The sequence below is a fragment of the Acanthochromis polyacanthus genome, chromosome 7, assembly GCF_021347895.1.
Source record: "Acanthochromis polyacanthus isolate Apoly-LR-REF ecotype Palm Island chromosome 7, KAUST_Apoly_ChrSc, whole genome shotgun sequence".
Taxonomy (NCBI): Eukaryota; Metazoa; Chordata; class Actinopteri; family Pomacentridae; genus Acanthochromis; species Acanthochromis polyacanthus.
In genome coordinates, this window is record NC_067119.1 from 26171009 (window position 1) to 26192429 (window position 21421).

A 21421-nucleotide genomic window follows, 5' to 3' on the forward strand; every position below is an offset into this window, starting at 1 on the left:
GGAGAATCTCTGTGGCTAAACTTGACCCGCGCCCGGAGGATGAGGAAACACTCGTGACATCACTGCCAACCCGTGCACGCCAGAAATAACTTTCCTCTCCAAGAAAACCTGCTGCCCCTGAGCAAATCTGGCCCCAGGGGAGGGTCGGATACACAAACACTGTAGGTGTGGACCAAACTGTGAGTTTAGTCTTCACTGTGCCACTTCCTCCGAAAACAGAACCTCTCGCCTCAGTGTGTTGTCTCGTGGCAGGAAATGCAACCATGTGGTGCACGAACACTGGTGCAGCTTTTCTTTTTTTTTTTTTTTTTCCTTTCTTTTCTTAAGTGTTGTAAGCTCACACAAATTATTTTGACAGATTTAAAGATGCTGTGAATTCTGCTAAGGCATTAAAGCAATAAGCTGGTCTCTCTGGCTACCATAAAGTGTTTTTAGCTCTGAATGTTGAGACTTTCTTTGGTCACATGCCTGGATGTCCTGCTGTGTCAAGTCTCGAGCCTCTCTTTGAGATTCATTTCTCCTCTTCATCTGTTGCTGTATCTATTTAAACGACAGGGGCTCACTCATGACATGTCCCTTCATCTTCTCTGCGAGGGAGACACATGGATGGATGGATGCCTGCCTACTGTAGACTACTGTGAGCTGCCACTTAACAGGAGGTGTGTGGGCGAGTCTGCCCATCTCCTCTTTTAGAAACAGCATTATTTGCTTGTTCTGTGGCAGATATGACTGGTTTCCTTGCAGCAGGCCCATGTGACCGTTCCTCCACAAACAATAAAAAAGACGGCTATCTCAGCCAGCAGACTGGCGGCTTTTCCTGCTCTTTAGCACAGATTCCGCTGTTATTGTGTGACTCTTCTGACCCGCGGGTCGCACAAAGTCGAGTCCACACCGGAGACACCAGTAACTTTGCTGAATGTATCTGCATTTAAAGCAGAGAACTAAAAGTTGTAATTAAGCCTCAGACCTTGTCAAAGCTACACGAATTGAATTAAAGCACACAGCATACATATTCAATCAAAATGTGTTAGCGTGCATCATTTAAAAGATGGTGACTCAGATAAGTAGAGCTGGATATTTAGTGAACTCCACACACCCACGGATTGTTTATGTACATCTGTGAGCTTGCTGTTGTCATCAGTGGGTGTAGTTTTCCCAAGTAAATAAATGGGACCGTGGCAGATCTCTCAGCAAGCCCACTGGCCTGAAACATGTACACGAGCACTAAGGGAAGAGTCTGACCACATTCCCTCAGGCAAAGTCTGAAATCACCAACAGCCACCTGCACAAAATCAGCTCAAAACGTCATTTATTTTAGAGACAAAATTTATTGATACTTCGGAACAATGTGTAGACTTAATGGCACAAAAAGATCTACAGAAAGAAAAGGCACAATGTATCATACATTCACTACCATGTCCCCTGATTTTCAAAAGCTGATCAGAACCTTTAAAAAGCACGCCATAGGAAATTAAACAGTTGTGTATTTTATAAATTAGGAAAAGACTATACAGCTGCTTTGTAAATACTTCCTCTCGCCATTATCATTGTCTTGACATATGGTAAACAATTGATTTAAGTTATTGTCTTAAGCCACTGGGTCTGTTCTTCAACAGACAGCAGGAATCATTAACATTGACTTGGAAACACTGATTACACTGTAGACCAACTGTTCCACGTTTCTCCATGCTTGTAATTCTAGTACAGTAACAAAGACCAGGTGTCTGTCTCCAATACGCAGCGACAACAATGGAATAAGCTATATATGACCATCTTACTATGTTAAAACTGGCATGCCATACTTCCCACAGAAAAAGAATATGGTACGGAGAACGGACTTCAATTATTTGGCGCAACTGATGAGCAACTACATCAAAAACAGATCTTTGCGATTGTTCACCTGAGAATTTTGTCGTTGAAAAAAATGTCACCTCGGACAACTGCTTCCTAATTTTCCTATATTCATCTACAATTGTTCAACACATGTAAACATACCAGGAATTCATTTACACTCTTTGGACAAGCCAATAAGCCATTATTGAGGAAATGATCACTTTCCCTCATTAGACTGACAGAAAAAAAAACACTAGACTCTTTGCAACAAGAATTATACATCTGTCTTCAAATACAATTCTAAAAAGCTTTTTCTTTTTTACCCTACTGAGAATCATCGCTGGGGGTTCATTCCATGTGGTTCTGAAGCCTAAACTGAGAAAGTGCGCTTTCGAGTTGAGAATCAAGACTCATTAATATGGCATATCTATCCAACAGCTGGTCTGAGGCAGCGATGCAAATCCGCAGCCCTTTTCAGTGACACCACTGTGCACTGGCTGTTATGGCTGCGACTAACACATTTTTTGCTTGCTGAAGGAATTGCACTTGCTCAGGTGGTGTGACACGCGTCGGGAAACATAAGGAATCGCATGCAGCTCCGCACCCTGAAGAAAAATCGAGAGTCATCACAAACAACTTGGCTAATAAAGCTCTGTCTGCCAAGATGTGCTCCTAACAAGTAAGTGGCTAACAGCTAATGCTATCCCTTAGGCATCAGGGAAAATTGCCAGTCAGAAATGAGGGAGGTAGCTAGAGCAATAGCTGGCAGCAGAGGTACAATATGTGTAACAGGTCTAGTAGGGAGAAAGGTCCACAGATTAAGGCAAGCAGTGCGTGGTGCTGGTGTTGACCGGACACTGATAAGGCAATTATGAATCTGTAAACACGGATGGAATGAAGCAGAGGAGGAGGAGGAGGCCTGTTTGGAAACCGTCTACCTCGGAGAACCAGATGAGTGAGAAGGGCCTCTGGGGTGGGCTGGGTGACTGCAGTACAGTTTGGCTCGTGACAGAGGCTGGAGGGGTGTAGCACCATCTGTGGCTGTTTTTCAGTGCACTTCTTTCCTTTAGGGACATCTGTTAGGGAGGTGAATGCTGTGTTGTATGTTATGTGTGAACGTCTTCAGAATAGCGAGGGTGGAGGGGGGGGGGGGGCGTCAGAGAGAGCGGTGAACACATCCAAAGTAACAAGCATGCAGGGATCGGCCCACTGAGAGCTTTTAAGGGACCAGTCAGCGCAAAGGTATCCACACCTGGGAGAGCGTGTGTGTGTGTGTGTATGCGCAAGAATGATTTTTGGAAGGTGCGCAATGTATGTGTCATATGCATGTGTGTGTGTGTGTGTTGGGGGGGGTTCTATTAAGTCTGTATGAGAGTGAGAGCGAATACCTGTACAGGCATGATTGTCAGTGTTAATAAGATGCAGTGCTTTGGGTAAGGTGGGGCGATAGGAGAAGGATTACAATGGGCCAAGGTGCCAAGGGTGTTAGTAATCACTTAATGGAGGCTGTGGCAGGAAGGAACATGAGTATGACAAACAGTCTCCTGCCAGGGAATGCAAACCACTGAGCCACAGTGTGTACAGTTAAGACGAAAGAGGAGACAAAGAGAGGTCAATACAGGGCATCATCTGGTGAGGAATGTTTTGGAGGAAATGCTAAAAAAGAAGAAGAAGAAAAAAGTAAATAATACAAAGCAAGTATTTGGTCCAACACGTACCACTCTGGAATCAAGCTGATGAATTTTGCTTGTGTAAAAACGTCTATATACCGCTCCTCTTCATTTTTCTCCCGAAGGCTAGGTCTCAATAACATGATGCTGATAGCTGGCCTTCCTCTGCCCAGGAGATCAAAATTAACCAGAGCCTTATCAGCTAGGATCGTGTTGGTTTCTAGAAATCAATTCCTCACTGGATAGAATGTCTATGATTGGGTTCAAATCAGGGATCTGCTCTATTGATTGCAGGTAGCAGTGCTCCCTCCTCCACAGCCTGAATCAGTTAAGGTATAAAGTGGCACCAGCGGAGCCCTCTTAGCAGTCTCCATCACTGCTGTCATCGTGGGTGTTTAAAATCCTTTGCCTTTTCATTCGTCTGCAGCGCTGGTTCCCCGCACTTCACCCCGTTTGCGAAGCTGTGGGGAAATGGAGAGAGAGATAAACACACACACGTTAGATTTATGCAGGCGAAAACAGGTGAGGGTGGGTTCAGTGGATGCCTGCGTTCAATAGAGAGCTTCATGAAAAGCTGCTGGTTACAACACAAAGGGTTTACACTTATTTCTATTCATTACATACGACTTAAGGTTTTCACTTCTTGCTTTGCACAAACCATTAAAAGAAAACATTCTTTTTTGGCCAACTGAAATCCTCATTTCTTTAAAAATCGGCACCAACAGTCCTTATCAGGCCTCCTGTTTGTCTTCCAGGTAGATAAAAGCATCACTTTCAAATTCTCCCACCCTGAGGCTGATGGCTTTGGAAAGTCAATTAGTGTTAGAATCTGATAGCCGAACACCTTAATGGAACAGTTCAAACTAACACTGGCTCTAAACAGAGGAATAGACAGATCTGATGAAATGGCATGAGGATTCACCCTCCCACTTCTCCATCCTTTTTCCCCATCCTCCCTCCCTTTTTTCTCAATCACAGCACAGACTCTTTCTCAACTGCAGAATTCCATTTGTATGTTAATGAGGAAAAAGGAGCCATCTTGAAGCAACCCACCACACCCCACACGCACCCTTCCCTATTCTCGTGTCTCCCCCTTCTACACCACCCAAACACTATATATATATAAAGACTACAGACATTACTGTTGGTGCATTGTCTAGTTAATGCTGAGTTTCTAATTCTGAGAGTGCAGTCTTGTCTAGAAGGTGAATGGCAGTGACTGTAGGCCGTGGTCACTGTCACACGTCATCCCATAGAGTCCAACTGTGACCCTGCTAACCTCTGAGGTTCAGGTCTTGTTGGCCTCCTCACCACAGCACTCTTTGATGGCACCCGCCTGTTTACTTACTCCAGGGGAAAATGGGAAACACATGCTGAATTGGGCGAGATGTGAGGGGGGGGGGGGGGGGGGGGGCAAAGCACAAAATGCTGTATGCTGGTAGTAAGCCAGGAATGTTTGAAACTGGCCCACTTTGGCCAGTCCAGCCCAGATTCCACCCTTGTTCTCCTTGTACGGCCAAAAGCTCCCAGACAGATCTTTGGAGTAGCTTCAACAGCAAAGCAGTGGTAAGGGTTTACAGAGAATGTGAGTCGCAGAAATTAACGCCCATGATTTCCAAGTGGACTGTTTTTCTTCTCCTCCTTGTATTCCTCTACGGGGATGCTCTGGATTGACAGGACTGAGGCATGCCTTCTGTGTATGTTTTCACTTGACACCTTTTAAAAACGGCATGTGTGATTCTGAGAAAAATGGATGAAGCAACAGTTACATACATTAGTGATAGGACATTTGCACTGGGTCAGCAAAACACCCAGCGACCTCGCACATGCATCATATTTCTGGTGCTACTGATTAACTAATTCAGAGTGAGCTCCGGAGTGAATGTGAAAGTATATACACCCATGCACATACACACAGTGGACTAAAAACCCTTTCACAGCACCGAAGAGTCCAGAGTGAAAGCGGCATTGGAGTGCAGCAACACAGAAGCCCCACAGGGACCAGAGAAAGCATCTAATAGGGGTTTTGCACTGGGGTGGTTAGTCACACCGTGCCATGGAAAGCCACGATCAGTTGAGCTACGCTGGCTTGCTGTGAGGGTTTTTCCACTGCATTGCACAGAAAAACTGAAGTCGAGTACCTGAGCCGCTAATGAAGCTCTGCTAACTGTCGGATAGATGTGTTCTATTTGCACAGGCTCCTTCACAATAAAAGCATACCACCAGTTTAGCAGTAGGAAGTTAATAGTATGAAGCACTAAAGTTAAGTTTATATTAGCAGCATAAACACAGCTCTCATATAGATTAAAAGTATTAGTTAAACATTAGTTAACAGTAATATAAGCCTGATGTCTGAATGCACAAATGGGCATATGCGTTCAATCACACAGATTCAGCTAGACGTTACACATGAACTGAGAAACTAACGCAGAGAAACTATACTGGCACGGGTTGGCCATGTTTGGCCCTGCAGCAGAGAAGGACCACATGTCTCGGAGGCTACAATGTAAAAACCAATAGCACGGTGGAGCTAATCCAAATCAGGCTCGTGGAAAACCCCTATAAGAAACTACCTTACACAGACGCACACCTGGCCTGGCTACACGTCTGCAGCCTTTGTACCTCGCACAGAACCCTTCTTACGTATCTGGACAAAAATAAAACACAGGAGATCACAGAAATACGGGTTAGGATTCCTGTGGAAGCAGCTGAGACTGAGAAAAAGCTACATTTGTGTCTCTCACTTCTAACTTATGAATTTAAGTCTTGAAAACAATGAGCATCATGTTCATTTTTACATTCTGAATACTTTCCTTGAATTCTTGTTCGTCAATTCTGTTTTAAGATCAAGATATAATAAAAGCTCACAAAAGCAAAAGAGAAATATTTTCTGAAAAATTACCCACATTCAGCTGCTCACCAAATTTTTTTCAAGAAGACAACAAAAGTACAAAACAAAATCCATCTATTAGGAAATAAAAATAAATATTATTGGTATTATAAAGAAAAGAAAATACAGGCTGGTGGGTCTAACACAAACTCCAAACATTTTAAACTTGCAAACATTTTCGGTGGACAGCAAATAATGATAGTGCATAAAAGTGCAGTAGGTAAAAAAGAAAAATGAATACTCATCGTATTAAATGGCCAATGCCAATAAGCTGTGAAATTAAGTTGCTACAATCAAGCTAATAGCTAAATAAAAGATTTGATATATAAACTGTAAATATGGAAATAAAAGGTAACAACTCTTTGATGTCTAGCATGCCTTAAAACCAGGCTAAATGGTACCAGGTGGAGTTTCCTTAGAAATAATCACAGGTTACGCTGATGTTCAGGGTTATGGCCTGTTCCAGTTGCATGCATCATGAAGAATGAGATGAATAATGTTATGAATGTAACACTTAAACTGTTCACACTAAAACAAATACACTTTTACTAGGTCTCTTTAGATGGCACTAACAGCAGATCAAGATGGAACGTGCACTTACAAACATGTCCAGCACTACCTTAAGCAATGACCAACATTTAGATGCATCTTGCCCCCTATTGTACAGGAGTATGAAGAACAGGATCTTAATATTAGATTCAATAGGGGGGCACAGAAAAAACTAATGTTCATTTGGTTGCATAGTTTCAGGACCTGCCATGAAAGTGCCAGCGCTGATATGGAAAGCTAACTAGCTTAGCTTACATGCAACTTCATCTTAAGGTTCCAGTCTACTAAGCAAAATCAAGTATTTTCAAATGTTGCTTTTAAGATTTCTCAGAGTGCAAATGTGGTTGCGTTGGGTTGTGAACTCTTTGCTTTTGTTACCACACAGCTGTTGAATTATTCACATGTTCAGCTTGACCTACATTTCATCGATAAAAGTGACATTGTGTGACTCTTGTCCATCATGCACCAGCCAGGCCCACGCATAAAGAGGCAGACAGCTGCTTCTTTTTGTCATCAGTCAAATTTTCATTTTTACAATCAAACTACAGCATTTTCAACATTTGATTATATAATCCATTCTGCAATCTTCTTTCACAGCCCCAATCACTGTTCTATTGCCCATAAGGATCATTGACATTTGATGCTACTCTCCAAAAAGGACAAATTTTAGATTCTGACACTATGAGCTATGCAGGTCCAATAGCATCAGCCTAACCCGGTTGCAGTGAATTTTAATTTACCCACGACTCTACAGGACAAATGATGCGTGCAGTGGGAACTGGCCTTCACTCATCAAAATGCACTGTCTATTATCTTTTGAGATTTTCCTCTTCACTTGTAAAGCCACCCACACGCACGTGCATGAGGCAAACAAAACGATGACCAATGCTTAGAAAAGCGGCTCCATGGGATCACTAGGGGTCAAGAACTCCACAGGGAACCTTTAAGCCACTAGATTTACTCCAGCAGACCTCTTGTTTCATTACAAAAGCATACATCTTGTCTACTCAGTTTATTTAATGTCTAGTGAATGGATAACAACAGTTTTATTAGGATAAAAGCATGTCTTGTTTTTGCGCTGGTTCATCTGAAGCCTGAGCGAGTTTTATAAATTTAACACCAGAAACTGCACAACAAAGTTGGTGAAGGTTTGCTGTACAAAGCTCATCGCTGACAGATAGGTACATCATATGAACAAGGTTTAATTCTAATTATGGCTCATATACTCACCTCATCCAGCTCTCTCTGTGTTTCCGCCTCCATCCTGCGGATATCCTCCATACTCAGCTCCACCCACTTATCAATCCAACAAAAGAGTTGGCGATGGAAGTTAGTGAAGATCCTTTTCTCTTGCTATGGGAGATAGTGGCACACTTGGTTAGGGGCTGAGTGCTGTCTGAAATCATTTTCACCTCATTAACCCTTTATGCTTCAGTGCGTCGTAGGTGTACCGCCGGCGGTACACCTACTAATTTGCATAGGAATTTCAAGAATGTCCGACGGCTGCAAACGCGATTATACAAACACTATACGCCGATGGAAAGCTTAGATTCTCATGAATCCGCCGGTATAAACCACTTTCAGATGTGATTACCACAGCGGGTGAGAAAAACACATTTGTCCGACAAAAACAAATATTCATTCATCCGTTCTCTATACATGGCTTCAACGTACACAGCGCGACTCACATTTCCGGGTTCATTATTACACACAGAAAAAAAGATTCCACAAAAAACGGCCATAATCCAACATTTTACATCCAGATGACACAAGCCAGTAAACTATTTTGTCCAAAACATGTCCTGAAGTTGGTATAAAATCCACGAATCGGTCGTTTTCAAGGAAATGCACCTCTCGATGTGCGTCCAATATTCCCCGTATTTTTCGTAATTTTTTAAATTTAAAAATAGAATATTAGCGATTTTTTGTAGTGAAAACGGCTGGAATTGACTGAAGCTTAAAGGGTTAATATCATTCCATTTGACACATATGGAAATTGTGTGTAAATTTACATAACAATAGTCACAATGTCACAGTGACGTTTAATGCATCAGTGTGACTATTGACAAAACTCCACATGCTGAAAACATTAATACCTCACTCTTGAATTTGTTTGTATCCATTACGCATTTGTAATTCAAAATCTCAATATCAGCTCACATTAGCCCTGGAAGTAAAAACAATAATACTGAACTAGCATCCAGCACTAGTTTTGGTCAGTCAGACAGTCAACATGTTCAGCATTGCTTCTCCACACTCGAGGTCTGAGAGCTTGAATACAACACATGAGCCAAAATAAACCGGCTGGGCGAGGTTTCACTGCATAAACATGTCACTCTAACCTCATGGATGAAGTTCTCCACTTTGGTCTGCAGGCCCCACCACTTGAACTTGACTGTGACTAGTTTGTAGGCACACATCCTTGGGCATTCAGGTTTACTAACCAGCTCTTTCTGTTGGAAAAGAACAGCAAAAAAAAAAAAAAATGACACGTACAACCCATGCCTTCTTAAAGCACAGTATCAGAATAAATAACCCAGCAAGAACTTGACAGAAACTTTCCAATGAGAGAATAATTGTAAAAACAGCAGAAGGCTGACAGAATATTATTTTAGACTAATCTGGGATGCATTCAAAGCTAAAATTCATTAATACATAATGCTTTGGGTATGGAGCTTGCTGAAATAATTATCAATATGAAGATGTGCTGTGCGCAGATAAAAGTGCCCTAATCTACAACACACTTTCTAAATCCATCCGCCGCTTGCACTCTGCCTCGCTCTGAAGAAGAGAAGAAAAGTAGGAGGGGGTTGGGGCACAGCAAAGTGGATAAACTCCAGATGAAGGGACCATTTCTCTGCCTTCGCCCTGACAGCGACACCGTTCCCGACAGGCATGCCTTTGTGGCCACAGAAGGCAGATAAAACGGTGCTCACGAAGCGATAAGGGCGTCGCAGTGCAAAGCCGGCTACATTATTAACACCTAGGACCTGCTCGCCCCCAGAACACACACACTCTCCCTCCGAGAACACCTGTTTAATTAATCACTTCATTCTGGTTCGGCATTCCAAGAGAAAATGCCACAGACCCGCCTCAATCACCCTCATACCACTGCCGTTTGATGCTACGATCATGGAGGAGTGCGAGAGAAGGGAAATGAGAAACATTTCTAAATTTGCAGTGGGTTTAGAAAAGTTGTCATCGCTAAAGGAGAACTTCACATGAAACGGATTCTACATCAAAACACTTACGGTGACATTTCTTCTCTCCCTCTCTGTGCCCCACTCAAAGGAGCAGAAGTTTTCAGAAATACAAAGGGTACCGATATGCAAGCATGTGTGCATGCAGAGATAGACAAGAGTTTTATTGCTCTGAGAAGCTGGCAGAAATTGTGCCTCTGTTGTCACATAACTACTTTTTTTTTCACCTTTTCAAAAACAGTCTTTTTCCATGTCCACAGCGGACGGGAAAGTGATCTAATTAAAAACACAAAATAAAAGTTGTGCTTCTTTATTCATACTTTTTAAAGCTGTTTGGCTGCCTTTGTTCTGTGAAAATTCTTGAAGCAGAGGAAAGTTTCCCATGGTGAACTTTGAGGGCTCCACTACAGAATAGAAATTCTCAGTGCTCTAACAGTGAGCAGGACCAGTTTGTGAGGCTGTAGGGTACGACGGGGTTTAGAGGGGAAAGCAACAAAACTCCTGACAAAGTTTCTCTGTGTGGATGAGCTACTTCTTATTGACTTTCTACCTTTTATCAAAAATACATCAGTCTTTAAACAGAACTGCTGTTTGTCTAATTTAGAATCAATGTCCATAAACAGATTCCTTCCCGTTTTCCTTTTGTCTTTTGCCACAGGCAAAATCTGGCAGACGGAGTTCAGACAGTAGAACCTCTATCTGACCTGATGACTTGAAATTTCTATTTCATTCAATTAGAGCTAAGAAAGAGGTGATTTGTCTTCATCAAACTGCAGCCTTACAGAGCAGTGGACATCACTTGAGCCTTCCTCCAGCTCTGCGCTTTATTATTACTAGAGGCAATGTGCTGCTGGAAAAGGCTTGCTATCTATTTGAAAGTCTATCTTTACAAATTGGTTTTAAATTATATAAAATATATAGCAAATTATGCATTAGGAATATAACTGAATGTCATGGTAAATTTAGCACCGATATCTGTTTCAAGCTTAAAGGTTCTCCTCTAAGTGAATAGCAGGGATGGGATCAGCAAGTTCTGATTCTAGCGGAAAGTTGTTGACCGGGGGGGTGGGGGGTGGGGGGGTGGGGGGGGACTTCCAATCGCTGGTCCGTTTACAATCGTCGTTAACAAGCTATCGTTAACGTCGTTACCATTAACAAGCTATCGTTAACGTCGTCACCATCGCACGGGAGTATCAGCGACAATAAAGTGTTCAAACTTGAAATGAAATCGGCGGAAATCCGTGGATCTGCGGTAAATTCCCATCCCTGAAAAAAAGCGGAATTCCGCGAATTCGCAGAAAAATCACATCCCTGGAATAGGTCTCCATAAGCTGTGCACACCTGCACTTATCTCCACACTTCTTTAAAAACCTACTAAAACTGAATGACTTCTCTGTATTTTGCTACATTTAATAAACCTACTGTCTTCATAAACCTGCCACAGGAGCGTCACCACAGCATTATGGTGCCACCAAAAACCCCACAAAGCTCAATGTTTTGGTCTCAGACTGGAGTTATATTCCCTAATGTTGGAGCGTGTTCCACACATGTACTGCACCACCAGCCAAAATGATGTGTAGAATTTTCAACAGTGGCTATGTATTTGCTGTTGGTTTCTCCAATAACTGCTGCATTCTGTCTGCCATGCCAGCTATTCAACCATGTAGCTTTTCCAGAGTTGGCAAAGGCCTCTCTGTGGGAAGGACAGCCTGTCCTAGTCAGATTTACAGATGTTTCAAATCCTCTCCATTTTAACGTGACCCACCTTGTTTTATTGAGTGTTTTGGAATTTTTTGTTTTCACTGCTAACTTGCACCAGCCAACTTGAACTTTCTAGATAAAAATACTGCAGCAACCATCATGTCAAATAATGACGAACTACACCGTATTACACAAGGTTGTGGAATTACAAGAAGCAAAATGTGCAAAAGCACAGCAACAGATCTTGTAAATAACGACCAGGTAAATACATACTTTACCCCTTGACGCCTATTGTCGCAAATTCACAACATACCACTTTTGTTTAGACTGCAGCCGAGATAGCGCATCCATTCCCCCAATGCCGGCTTGTGCATAATCAATACGTACCTCGGAACCTTTTGCAAGCACTGGTTTCTCGTAGGACTGGTTATTATCATTATATATCTGTTCTATGTGTAATAGATAAATTAACAATCTGCACTTATTTTAGCCTCAGTGAGAAAGCATAAACACACAAAAAAGTTTTTTTTATTCAAGTCAAAATGAATTCAGGTGTGGAGGGGTTAAATAAACTAGTGTACAGGGTCAAATGTGGGCTCATTTTTTGCTCAGCCTCCTGTGACATTAACTGCCATTTGTGTGTGAAAGTGATACATCTACAATAATTTCCAAGGCTCAAAAGATCATTACCTTCCAGGACGGCCCAAGTGGTCCTCTGCCGGTCTTGACAGACTTGAACGTGGCAGGATCCTCATCTGGCTTGTAGTCCTATAATGAGAAATTTTAAAAAAGCACACCATAAAATAAGTAATCAGCAGTCGATTAGCCTAATTTGTTAAGAGTTTAAGAAATCTAAGATTTGCTTCCAAAAAAGTAACTGAAGCATGTAAAAGATAATAGTTTTCTGAATAAAAGACAGGTACATTTCAACGCAGTCTGTTGATCCAACACTACTATTTACCAACTAAACTGTCGTGGCCATAGAAAGGACAGAGAGTGCTGCACTAACTCTCCAAACCCCCACAGATAAAGTCAGGACCAGAGCTCATAAGTGGCTCAGAGATAATTTGTCTTTGGGGCACTGAGGCCACCAGCAACATCTGTATAATTTGGCTGAAATTGGTGTCAATTCATGTAACTTGCTTCTATGTACCCGCTGCACATCAAGTCTTTGTTTACCTCTTCAGTGTGAGCTACTACAACACTCCTTACCCTATACATGCAGTTCATATACTCATGTCCTTCCAGCCCTGTTTTAGTGAAGTAACCACTTATGCTCCATTATACAGGAGGACCTTGGTAATACGGCAAAAAGATTTTTAATGTGGAAAGAAAAATAAAGAGACACTGAGCACACATGAGCACATGACAAAAATGACAAAGTTGACTTCATAAAACAGGCAAGAGAAATAGTAATACAAATAAATGAAATGGCTTTCAAATTATCAACAGCTCAAGGGCCCAGCAATTTTAAATAAATCATGATGCGCCTGCAGCTACAAGCTACTTTTTCAGGGCTACTGGCCAACAGGAGGGTGCCAAACGTGTGGAAAAAAATGGAAACGCACCCCTACTCACACACACACACACACACACACACACACACACACACACACACACACACACACACACACACACACACACACACACACACACACACACACACACACACACACACACACACACACACACACACACACACACACACACACACACACACACACTATAATTTGGCTGTTTTAATGCTGAGAGCTCCATCACTATAACAATACGCTGTGCTGCACTAATGAGGTCTGTGAATCGATGTGCCGTGGTACACGAAAAGGAGCTACTCCTCAAGTAAAAGAGTGTGTGTTAGAGCGCCAGTGTGTTTACGTCGTGTGTGTATTTGTCTAGTTCCGGCACACGCAGCACTGTGAGCCTTAATTACACTAACAAACTCATCTGTGCTGGCGGTACGCCCCAGGCCCTGCAGTCATGCCTGAGGCTGAGGGCTGATAGGGCCCTCAGACACAACACACTCCTACAGCAAGGCAAACACGTCTGCCTCGTTAACTACCCACCGCAAACAAACATGTACACACACCGAAACCAATGCTTCTCGGCAAAATAGCCACACATATGCCGGCACGCGCTTAGACAGCACCGCTGAAATGAGGCAATGTGGTGTCAAATAAGAGCAATAATGTGTAACATCTTCAAATAAGATTTCAGAGTTTCCAAATGGAGTATTGGAAAGTCAAATTTATATTTATTTGAAAATATCATCAAAATATTATTGGGGCAATCTTTGGAGGCCCAAAAGTGAGGTGTGTAAATTTTAAATAAAAGGTTTCGAGTTGTTTATTCTTGTCAATTACAGACAACAAATTAGATACCATCTACCTGAAACTACTGGTGAATTATTCAAATAGTTGAGTGACAGAAAATTACTAGACAGCATCTATCATTACTATTCTTGTAATTTTTTCCAAGCAGAATTTCAAAATTCATATTTTTTTGTTTTACATCAAAGTAAGCAGACTATCTTTGGGTTATAAACTGCTGGTCAAAGAAAACAGGACATTTTTCCACAGTTTTAATACTTTACAGACCACACAGTTAACCAACTGAATAATTATATGTATATAATGTGTTTTGTGCTATTTTATCTTCTGGTAAGGCACACAGTTCCGTCAAATTTCCAGCCTTGGATCCACCATTTCCATTAAAACAGTTCCACTAAATACAACACACATCTACAAGTATTCCAGCTTTGTTTAAAGCGCGACTTCAAAAGACAGACTCAGAAAATAAATAAATAAATTATTCTGCCTCGAAGAAGCGAGATAATTTTTCTTTAGACAACTAACGAGTCGATCAACAGTATATTAATCAACACTTTAAATACTGCCAACTTGCTGAAGTGATTTGTCAAATAAAAATGTCAAACGTTTCTAGTTTCCAGCAGTTTCTTTTCATGTTTGAAATCAAAACGAATACAGTATCTGTTTGTTTTTAAAATGTGGGGCTGAAAAAAAAAAAAAAAAAATTAGCAACTGAATGATGTCCCGTTAGGCTGAGAGTCTGTGATGGGCTTCAGTTCTTATTTTCAGACGAACAAAATTAACTAATCAACACAAACACTTACTGAAGAATGATCAGTTGAATACAATTTTAAATGCAACAATATTTACTGATTATTCTGTTCTTAAATACCGATTCTGCATGTGTTCCATTCACTCCTGAAATGACTGTATTAAGAAAAAAGAAGAAGCTGAAAAGTCAATGAAATGATATGATTACCGCTTGTTAAAAATAACATCTATAACATCCACTTTTCCATCCCTTACTGTGGATGGGTTGAACAAATAGTTTGGTAATGACCACTCTTGTCCACACGAAGGCGCCAAACTGTATTTTTATCTTGCGCTAGCAAATGCGCGTGAAGAGTTTGCACTTACAGAATTGGACACTTGACTTCCGTCTGCAATGTCAATGGGCACAACGGTTACAGTCTTCCATGTGGCTTCATCTAATCTGTGCACCTGAACAAAGACAAAGATCTGTCACAAGAGCAAACAAAAAACTAAAATTCATGATTGATATTTGCATGATTTGATGTACTCACATTTTCTTGTGTTCCAAGGTCTGGTTTGTGCCACGTCTCAATTTTAATAAAGAAACTGTCTTTCATATACTCATTCTACAATAAAGACACAGAGGGAATCTCAGTGTATGAAAAAGTATACAAACATACACTTAGGAATGTAGGAAATTCTATAAAATAAAATCTATTTAAGGCTACCTACCGTCACAACTTCATCCAGGTAAAGCATGATGAGAAAAGGGAGAGGAAAACAAACAAACACAACAATATATAAATGTTTATGATAACGACACTATAACATGACACGGGGAAGACAAGTGCTTTTAGTCAGAATGTCACAACATGGGGAGTGGGACTCACTGGTTCTGCAGTAAGGGTAGGCATTCCAAGCTTTTTCATGGAAAACCAGGGAGCCTTCAGGGGCAAAAAGCTTGACAAACCCCGGGACTTTACTGTAGAGTGAGGAAGGAAAGGAACAGTTTGGTGTGGGCAAAAATGAAATAAGGGAAACACATCGGTTCAGGCGTTTGAGACGCAAGATGTGATGTGTAGGAAGGCAAACGTACACTGAAAACGTTTCACATATGAGACAACACTGCCACTGGGTGGTAAAAACGTGCTATTACACTATGAGAAAAACATCATGGAAGTCAATCTCATTTTAAAAAAATGGTAGAAAAACACTTACCTTTTGAGGTGGTAGATTTTGTGCGTGTACTGTCCTTTCTCTCCATCTTTTTCATAGGGCTCATTTTTGAGTACCTCAATGCCCTCACCACCACCCGTCTCATTTTTACTCGCTTCAGCCACAGAAAACAGCTGCCCGACTTGATACTGTAACACAAACAGCATAACTTTAACATAAACATACAAAACCCTTGATGGATTACCGTTAATAGATCATCAACTATAATTGTTGTCCACAGCAGTTTGACGATACTTTCTTATTTTCGTCCAGATAATTCTAAAAGTTGACGTGTGAGGATTTAAAATGAAGCAATGCTAACCTAATTACAGTCTATAAGCTAAGCGTTCACATAATCTGGAGCTTTTGTTGACTAAGGGTACAACTAACAATTAGTTTCATTGTTAATTAATATGTAAATATTTTACATTTTCCAAAAGACATTCATTTTATGGTCATAGAGGAGGAATGAAACTAATTTTAAAAGCTGGAATCTGAGGATTTGGGCTTCTTTTCTACTACAAGGTTTCTTTAAAAAATAAACTTTATTACCAAAATAGCTGGCATTTAACTTCATATTTGATTGCTTGTCAGTAATTAAATTAATTGTTGCAGCTCTGTTTGTAACCAAACAAGGTTTTCTCACGATCGTTTCATTTTCAGGTTGTCCAACATTGCACAAAAAGAAAGAAAAAATTACCATAAAAATCACAAAAAGTACATTACATTTTGTACAACATATTTTTTCCTTCTTGTACTTCACCTTGTGCCACCGCTCCACCCACTTCAGCATTTCAAATTTTAATTCTAACCCGCAATCTTAAAGCCAAATTAACTGTCTCATGTTGTGATGATCGAGCAGCAAACAGTCCAACAGAAGTGTGGCTGCTGACTTATGCCAGAGCTCTTCTTTATTGTGTCTCCCCCAAATAAAAAAAAAAGTTACTTTCACTTACATAGAATTGTAAAATACAGCACTAATTGCCAACAGATTTTTATCTCCATATAAGGCAGCAGGCTGAGTCTGGGATTCATGACACAAACCTCTATAAACACAGGGAAACACTGACTGGTAAAACAGTCACAAGCACAGATGAAGGGCTTTTTTTCTGGATACCAGCGTTTTGGAAAAAAATTAAACAGTATTTCTTTCTTCAGTTGTTTCAAAGAAAAGCAAATTCCAGAAATTTGTTGCAATTCCTATAAACCATTTCTCTCTGTCACTTCTTTTTAGCCAAACACTCCCATTTGGCTGTATTTTAATTTAAAACCACAATAGAAATAATATAACACAGAATGAAAGATGTGTTTGTTTATGAGCTTAGGGTGAGATTTCTGGTAATACTACTACCAACAACATGAACAGGAATAAAAAAATACTCACCTCCTCCACACTACAGGGTAAAACCACACGGCTGTAATAAAAAGCAAAGTGCAATGAGATTTATAGTACATTTGTTCCCCAAAGAAAGTGTCAAACAGATCAGACAACTGTGTGTGTCAAAAACTAACAAATAAACAAGAATAATACATATACTTAAATTTATTAGACCACCACTCAGTGTAAGGTTTTTGCCACTGCTGCCCTAAATTAACAATATAACTGGCTACCAAAACATTTTTTATGCTTTTGTAATTGTTAATCCACCAATACGTGCAAGCTATTTATACAAAATGAAATATTTAATGCTAAAATATAATTATTGTTGTTATCCACGTATTTCCAAATTTACTGTTTTACAAAAAAGTTGAAAAAAAAATCAGTAAAGCACATTATTATTTTTTGATTGAGATGCTAAAATTATTACAGTTATTTGCTTGCATTCCTGAACAGAAAAAAATGTTTTAGTGGCTGTACGTTACTTTTGATTAATTTCTGATTTCTCAGAGAATTCCAGTGTGCTGGCTCAAATTTGGGTACAAAAATGTGACTTCAGTTTGAAATTCCTCACTCCTGTTCGAAACAGTGAAGCGTGGGGAACTCACCGAGAAAGACAGAATCCCAATAAAGCACTTCATGACGCAGGATGGTCTTTGAGACAAATAGGCAAAGACATAAAGTGTTCTCACAGTGTGGTCAAGTATGAATTGGACTCCATTGTAGAGACTGATGAATCCTTGTTACAAAATGCAGCAAGGATTAGGTGATGTACTTATCCATAGTCAGTATATTACCTACAGTAGATGGCAGCTGATATGCCTGGTAAGCTAAGCAATGGTCTACAATTGCCTGGATTGATTAGTTTGGTGATTGATTTGTAACTTTAGTCAGTAACCAATCAAGACAGTGGAAGGGCAACAACTCCCATGTTCTGAGAGATAAAATAACTGTTCATATCCAAAGAGTCGTGTGGCTTTAAAGAGTGAAATGTAATGACTTCTTGTCTGACAGCAATGGAAAGCAGTGAAAATATTTCAAACATTCATATATACATTTACACACAAGGTTCCTTGTCAATGTCTTATACTATTTTCCACGTTTATAATGATTTAATGTGCCAATTGCACGTCACACAGCATACAACAAACATGAACCGGTGCAGAGGAAGCAGTCTAACCCATGTGTGCTCATGAACACGAAACTGAAATAACCTCCACAGTGCTGAAAACCCTCTAAGGATCACGAACAGAAAGCCAGCTGAGGTCACTGTTACTCAACAACAACAAAAAATCTACTATTAACCAGTCTGACACACTGCTGACTTCAGCAAAATATGAAGAACTCATCAGTTGGGTTTCACAGACGAGTGACAGAAAGTGTTGAAGCTTCAACAAGAAAGACAAAGATGATTACATAATATATCTAATAGTTTAAAACGGTCTTTACTCAATGCAAACATCAGAACTTTCTCTTGATGTGGAAAAATAGTTCTACTGCAGGGTGTGATAGACTGTGTTCAAAGCCATTGCATCATTTAGAAGAAGTTTCCCTCACTAACCACTAACCACTCAGTGCAAAAGAAAAAAAAAGTAGGAAGAAGAAAGCTCTCTCTAAGTATGAATCTAAAGAAAGGCTGTACTGTACTGTTTTCTGAGTGGTCTTTTTCCTCCAGTGTGCTCCTGGATTATGCAGAGCTGGAACAAACAACGACAAGGAAAATTTGCGTTTCGTCTAAAACTAACACTGCACCATCAGCCTGCGTGAAAATAAAGCTAGACTTCCAAAAGACACCCAGGCGTTTCATCTCTCCAAGCTGCCATATGATCACTGGCTACTCAAGAGCAAAGCCTTGTGATGAGTGACAATCAGGATGCTCCTCAAATTCAAAAAAAAAAAATCACCTGGACACTCATCTGTGGTGAGCATGTTTTTAAGGATGCAGCAGCTCAAGAACACAGATGAGGACAACCTATCTACCTTCCGTAGGTATAATCACCGAGTGACTTCATGCATTACAGCAGGTTATCTTAACTTCTGAATATTGGTGTGCTTTTCTGCTCACTGGAACTGGACTGGAATTAAGTTCACATAGTGCTCAAGTGCACTGCTGTGTTACATTTGTGGAGTAAAACACTGAGGCAACATGACTTTCTATAATTCTAATCTGCATCTTGCCTAAGTTTCAGATTTTCTGTGGAATGCAAAATTAAACTAACAATCCTCGTCCATCCGTCCAAAATGTCAATAAACAATGTAAAAGTTAAATTTATGGACTTAAGGAATCCCAAATAGATATAAACAATCACTTGCAAATGGAAATAAGTGGATGCAATCTGCACAAATACGAGGTCATATGTTTTGTTTGTCATATAAACTTTACTGGCATTTCACTAGAGGATGGAGAGAATAGGGTAATAACAGAACTGTTGCTTTGATGGAGTTAAATTAACATCCTTTCATTTCCCGATACAGTAGGAACACATTTGACAAGTGTTTCAAAAAGTCAGCTGTAAAGCTAACATTAACTAACCGCTTTTCTGTGTTGGGATTACGACTAGTTTATTGCTGTGGTTTGGTCTAATTGAAGACGGCTTTAAATAAACATCTTTAGAGCCAACTTCATGACTCAGACCACTAACAGCTAACGAGCGTCATTTTAATAGTGCTACTAGCGAAAAGCTACTTGATGAAATAGCCCAGTTTAACACGACAAAAACAATCAATAAACTCGCTTATTAATCACAGTGTCTTCTATAGGGTAAGATTAGGTGGCGCCGAGATGAGCTGATGTGTCAATAAAGCTAAGATAACAGTAAGTGAGCAGCGCTAGGTGACTTCCCATCCAGGTTACACCATTGGGTTAGCTAACTTAGCGTTAGCAAACCGAGAGTCACTTCTGAGCTTGCAGGAACTGAAAACACTTCAAACACCAAGCAAAAACCCCCAGACTGGAGTGTTTAGCAGCCTGGAACTTAGCGTGAACATATGAGAAACTGTAGGAAGCCAACAGCTGCCACACAACGCCGTCCTGCTGTCAAAGCCGGTAGGCCAGAGCGGCTCTTGAGCAATCCCACCCTTCCCTCGTGTGCCTGACACGGACACCGAGACAGATGAAAAGTTTTCACTGATGGCCAGGCGGTGACAAAACTGCCCTGACCCACCAGAACCTGTTATTAAACCATACATTGGTTTCAAAATGCTCAGAAAATGACAGTTTCAAAAAGAAATTGCGAACTTACTACTCCTTGATGAGAACCATCGTAACTCCTCGCTTTTGGTGCTGCTGGTACTGCCCAGCGACCGCCGACCGCTGCTGACGTCATAGACTCCGAAGAGTGGCGGCCGGACCCTCCCTCCATAATGATGATTGGCTGATGGAAGGAGGGGCGGGACTTACAAATTAGCATGAGCCAATAGAATCTTTTTGCTGCGGTTTAGCCCGCCCATTATACTTCTAGTGTTGTTAGGTAGCACATTTACTTGCAAAGTAATTGAAAAACATCAGGAATTTGATAATGCCTAACAACGACTTTTAACTGCAGTTTTCATATCTATCTGTTAGGGCTGCAATTAACAATTGTTTTTCTTGTTATCAATTCTTCGATTATAGTGCAGGTTACTCCATTAGTTGTTTGGTTTGGACTTCCTAAAAAATATTCAAATTATCTATCTATCTATCTAGGCTGCAAAGAAGTATTTTCAGTGTTGTTTTTTAATGTGAATTATTTCCATGATTAATCAGGTAGCTAATGGCGACTAATGTTGGTTAGTGTTCCCTAGAGACCAAGATATCATCCTCAACTGCCTTGTCTTGTCCTCAACCCAAAGATATCCAGTTTACCTTCATAGAGAAAGAAAGAGTCAGAAAATAATTGATTTCAAGAAGCTGTAAACATAATTTTGACATTTTTTCTTGAAATTAC

The 21421-nt window shown here is 40.6% G+C and overlaps 1 protein-coding gene across 1 annotated transcript; it reads right to left on the bottom strand.

Moving 5' to 3' along the window:
• Positions 1–1308: 1308 nt before the first annotated feature.
• Positions 1309–20817, bottom strand: LOC110953634 (phosphatidylinositol transfer protein beta isoform). Its single transcript, XM_022197744.2, has 11 exons — positions 20738–20817; positions 17502–17532; positions 16121–16266; positions 15793–15884; positions 15635–15642; positions 15454–15528; positions 15287–15370; positions 12534–12611; positions 9285–9395; positions 8173–8295; positions 1309–3964 (listed from the first exon to the last, which is right to left on the bottom strand). Exons 1-11 carry the CDS (start codon positions 20755–20757, stop codon positions 3917–3919), a joined length of 816 nt encoding a protein of 271 aa, XP_022053436.1. The 5' UTR covers positions 20758–20817; the 3' UTR covers positions 1309–3916.
• Positions 20818–21421: the final 604 nt, after the last annotated feature.

Coding starts and splice junctions, on each gene's coding strand:
- LOC110953634 (XM_022197744.2), bottom strand. CDS start 20,757: ATGGTTCTCATCAAGGAGTA. Junction 17,533..20,737: donor ATGGTTCTCATCAAGGAGTA/GTAAGTTCGCAA, acceptor TTTTTATTACAG/CCGTGTGGTTTTACCCTGTA. Junction 8,296..9,284: donor TGGAGAACTTCATCCATGAG/GTTAGAGTGACA, acceptor TATCTCCCATAG/CAAGAGAAAAGGATCTTCAC.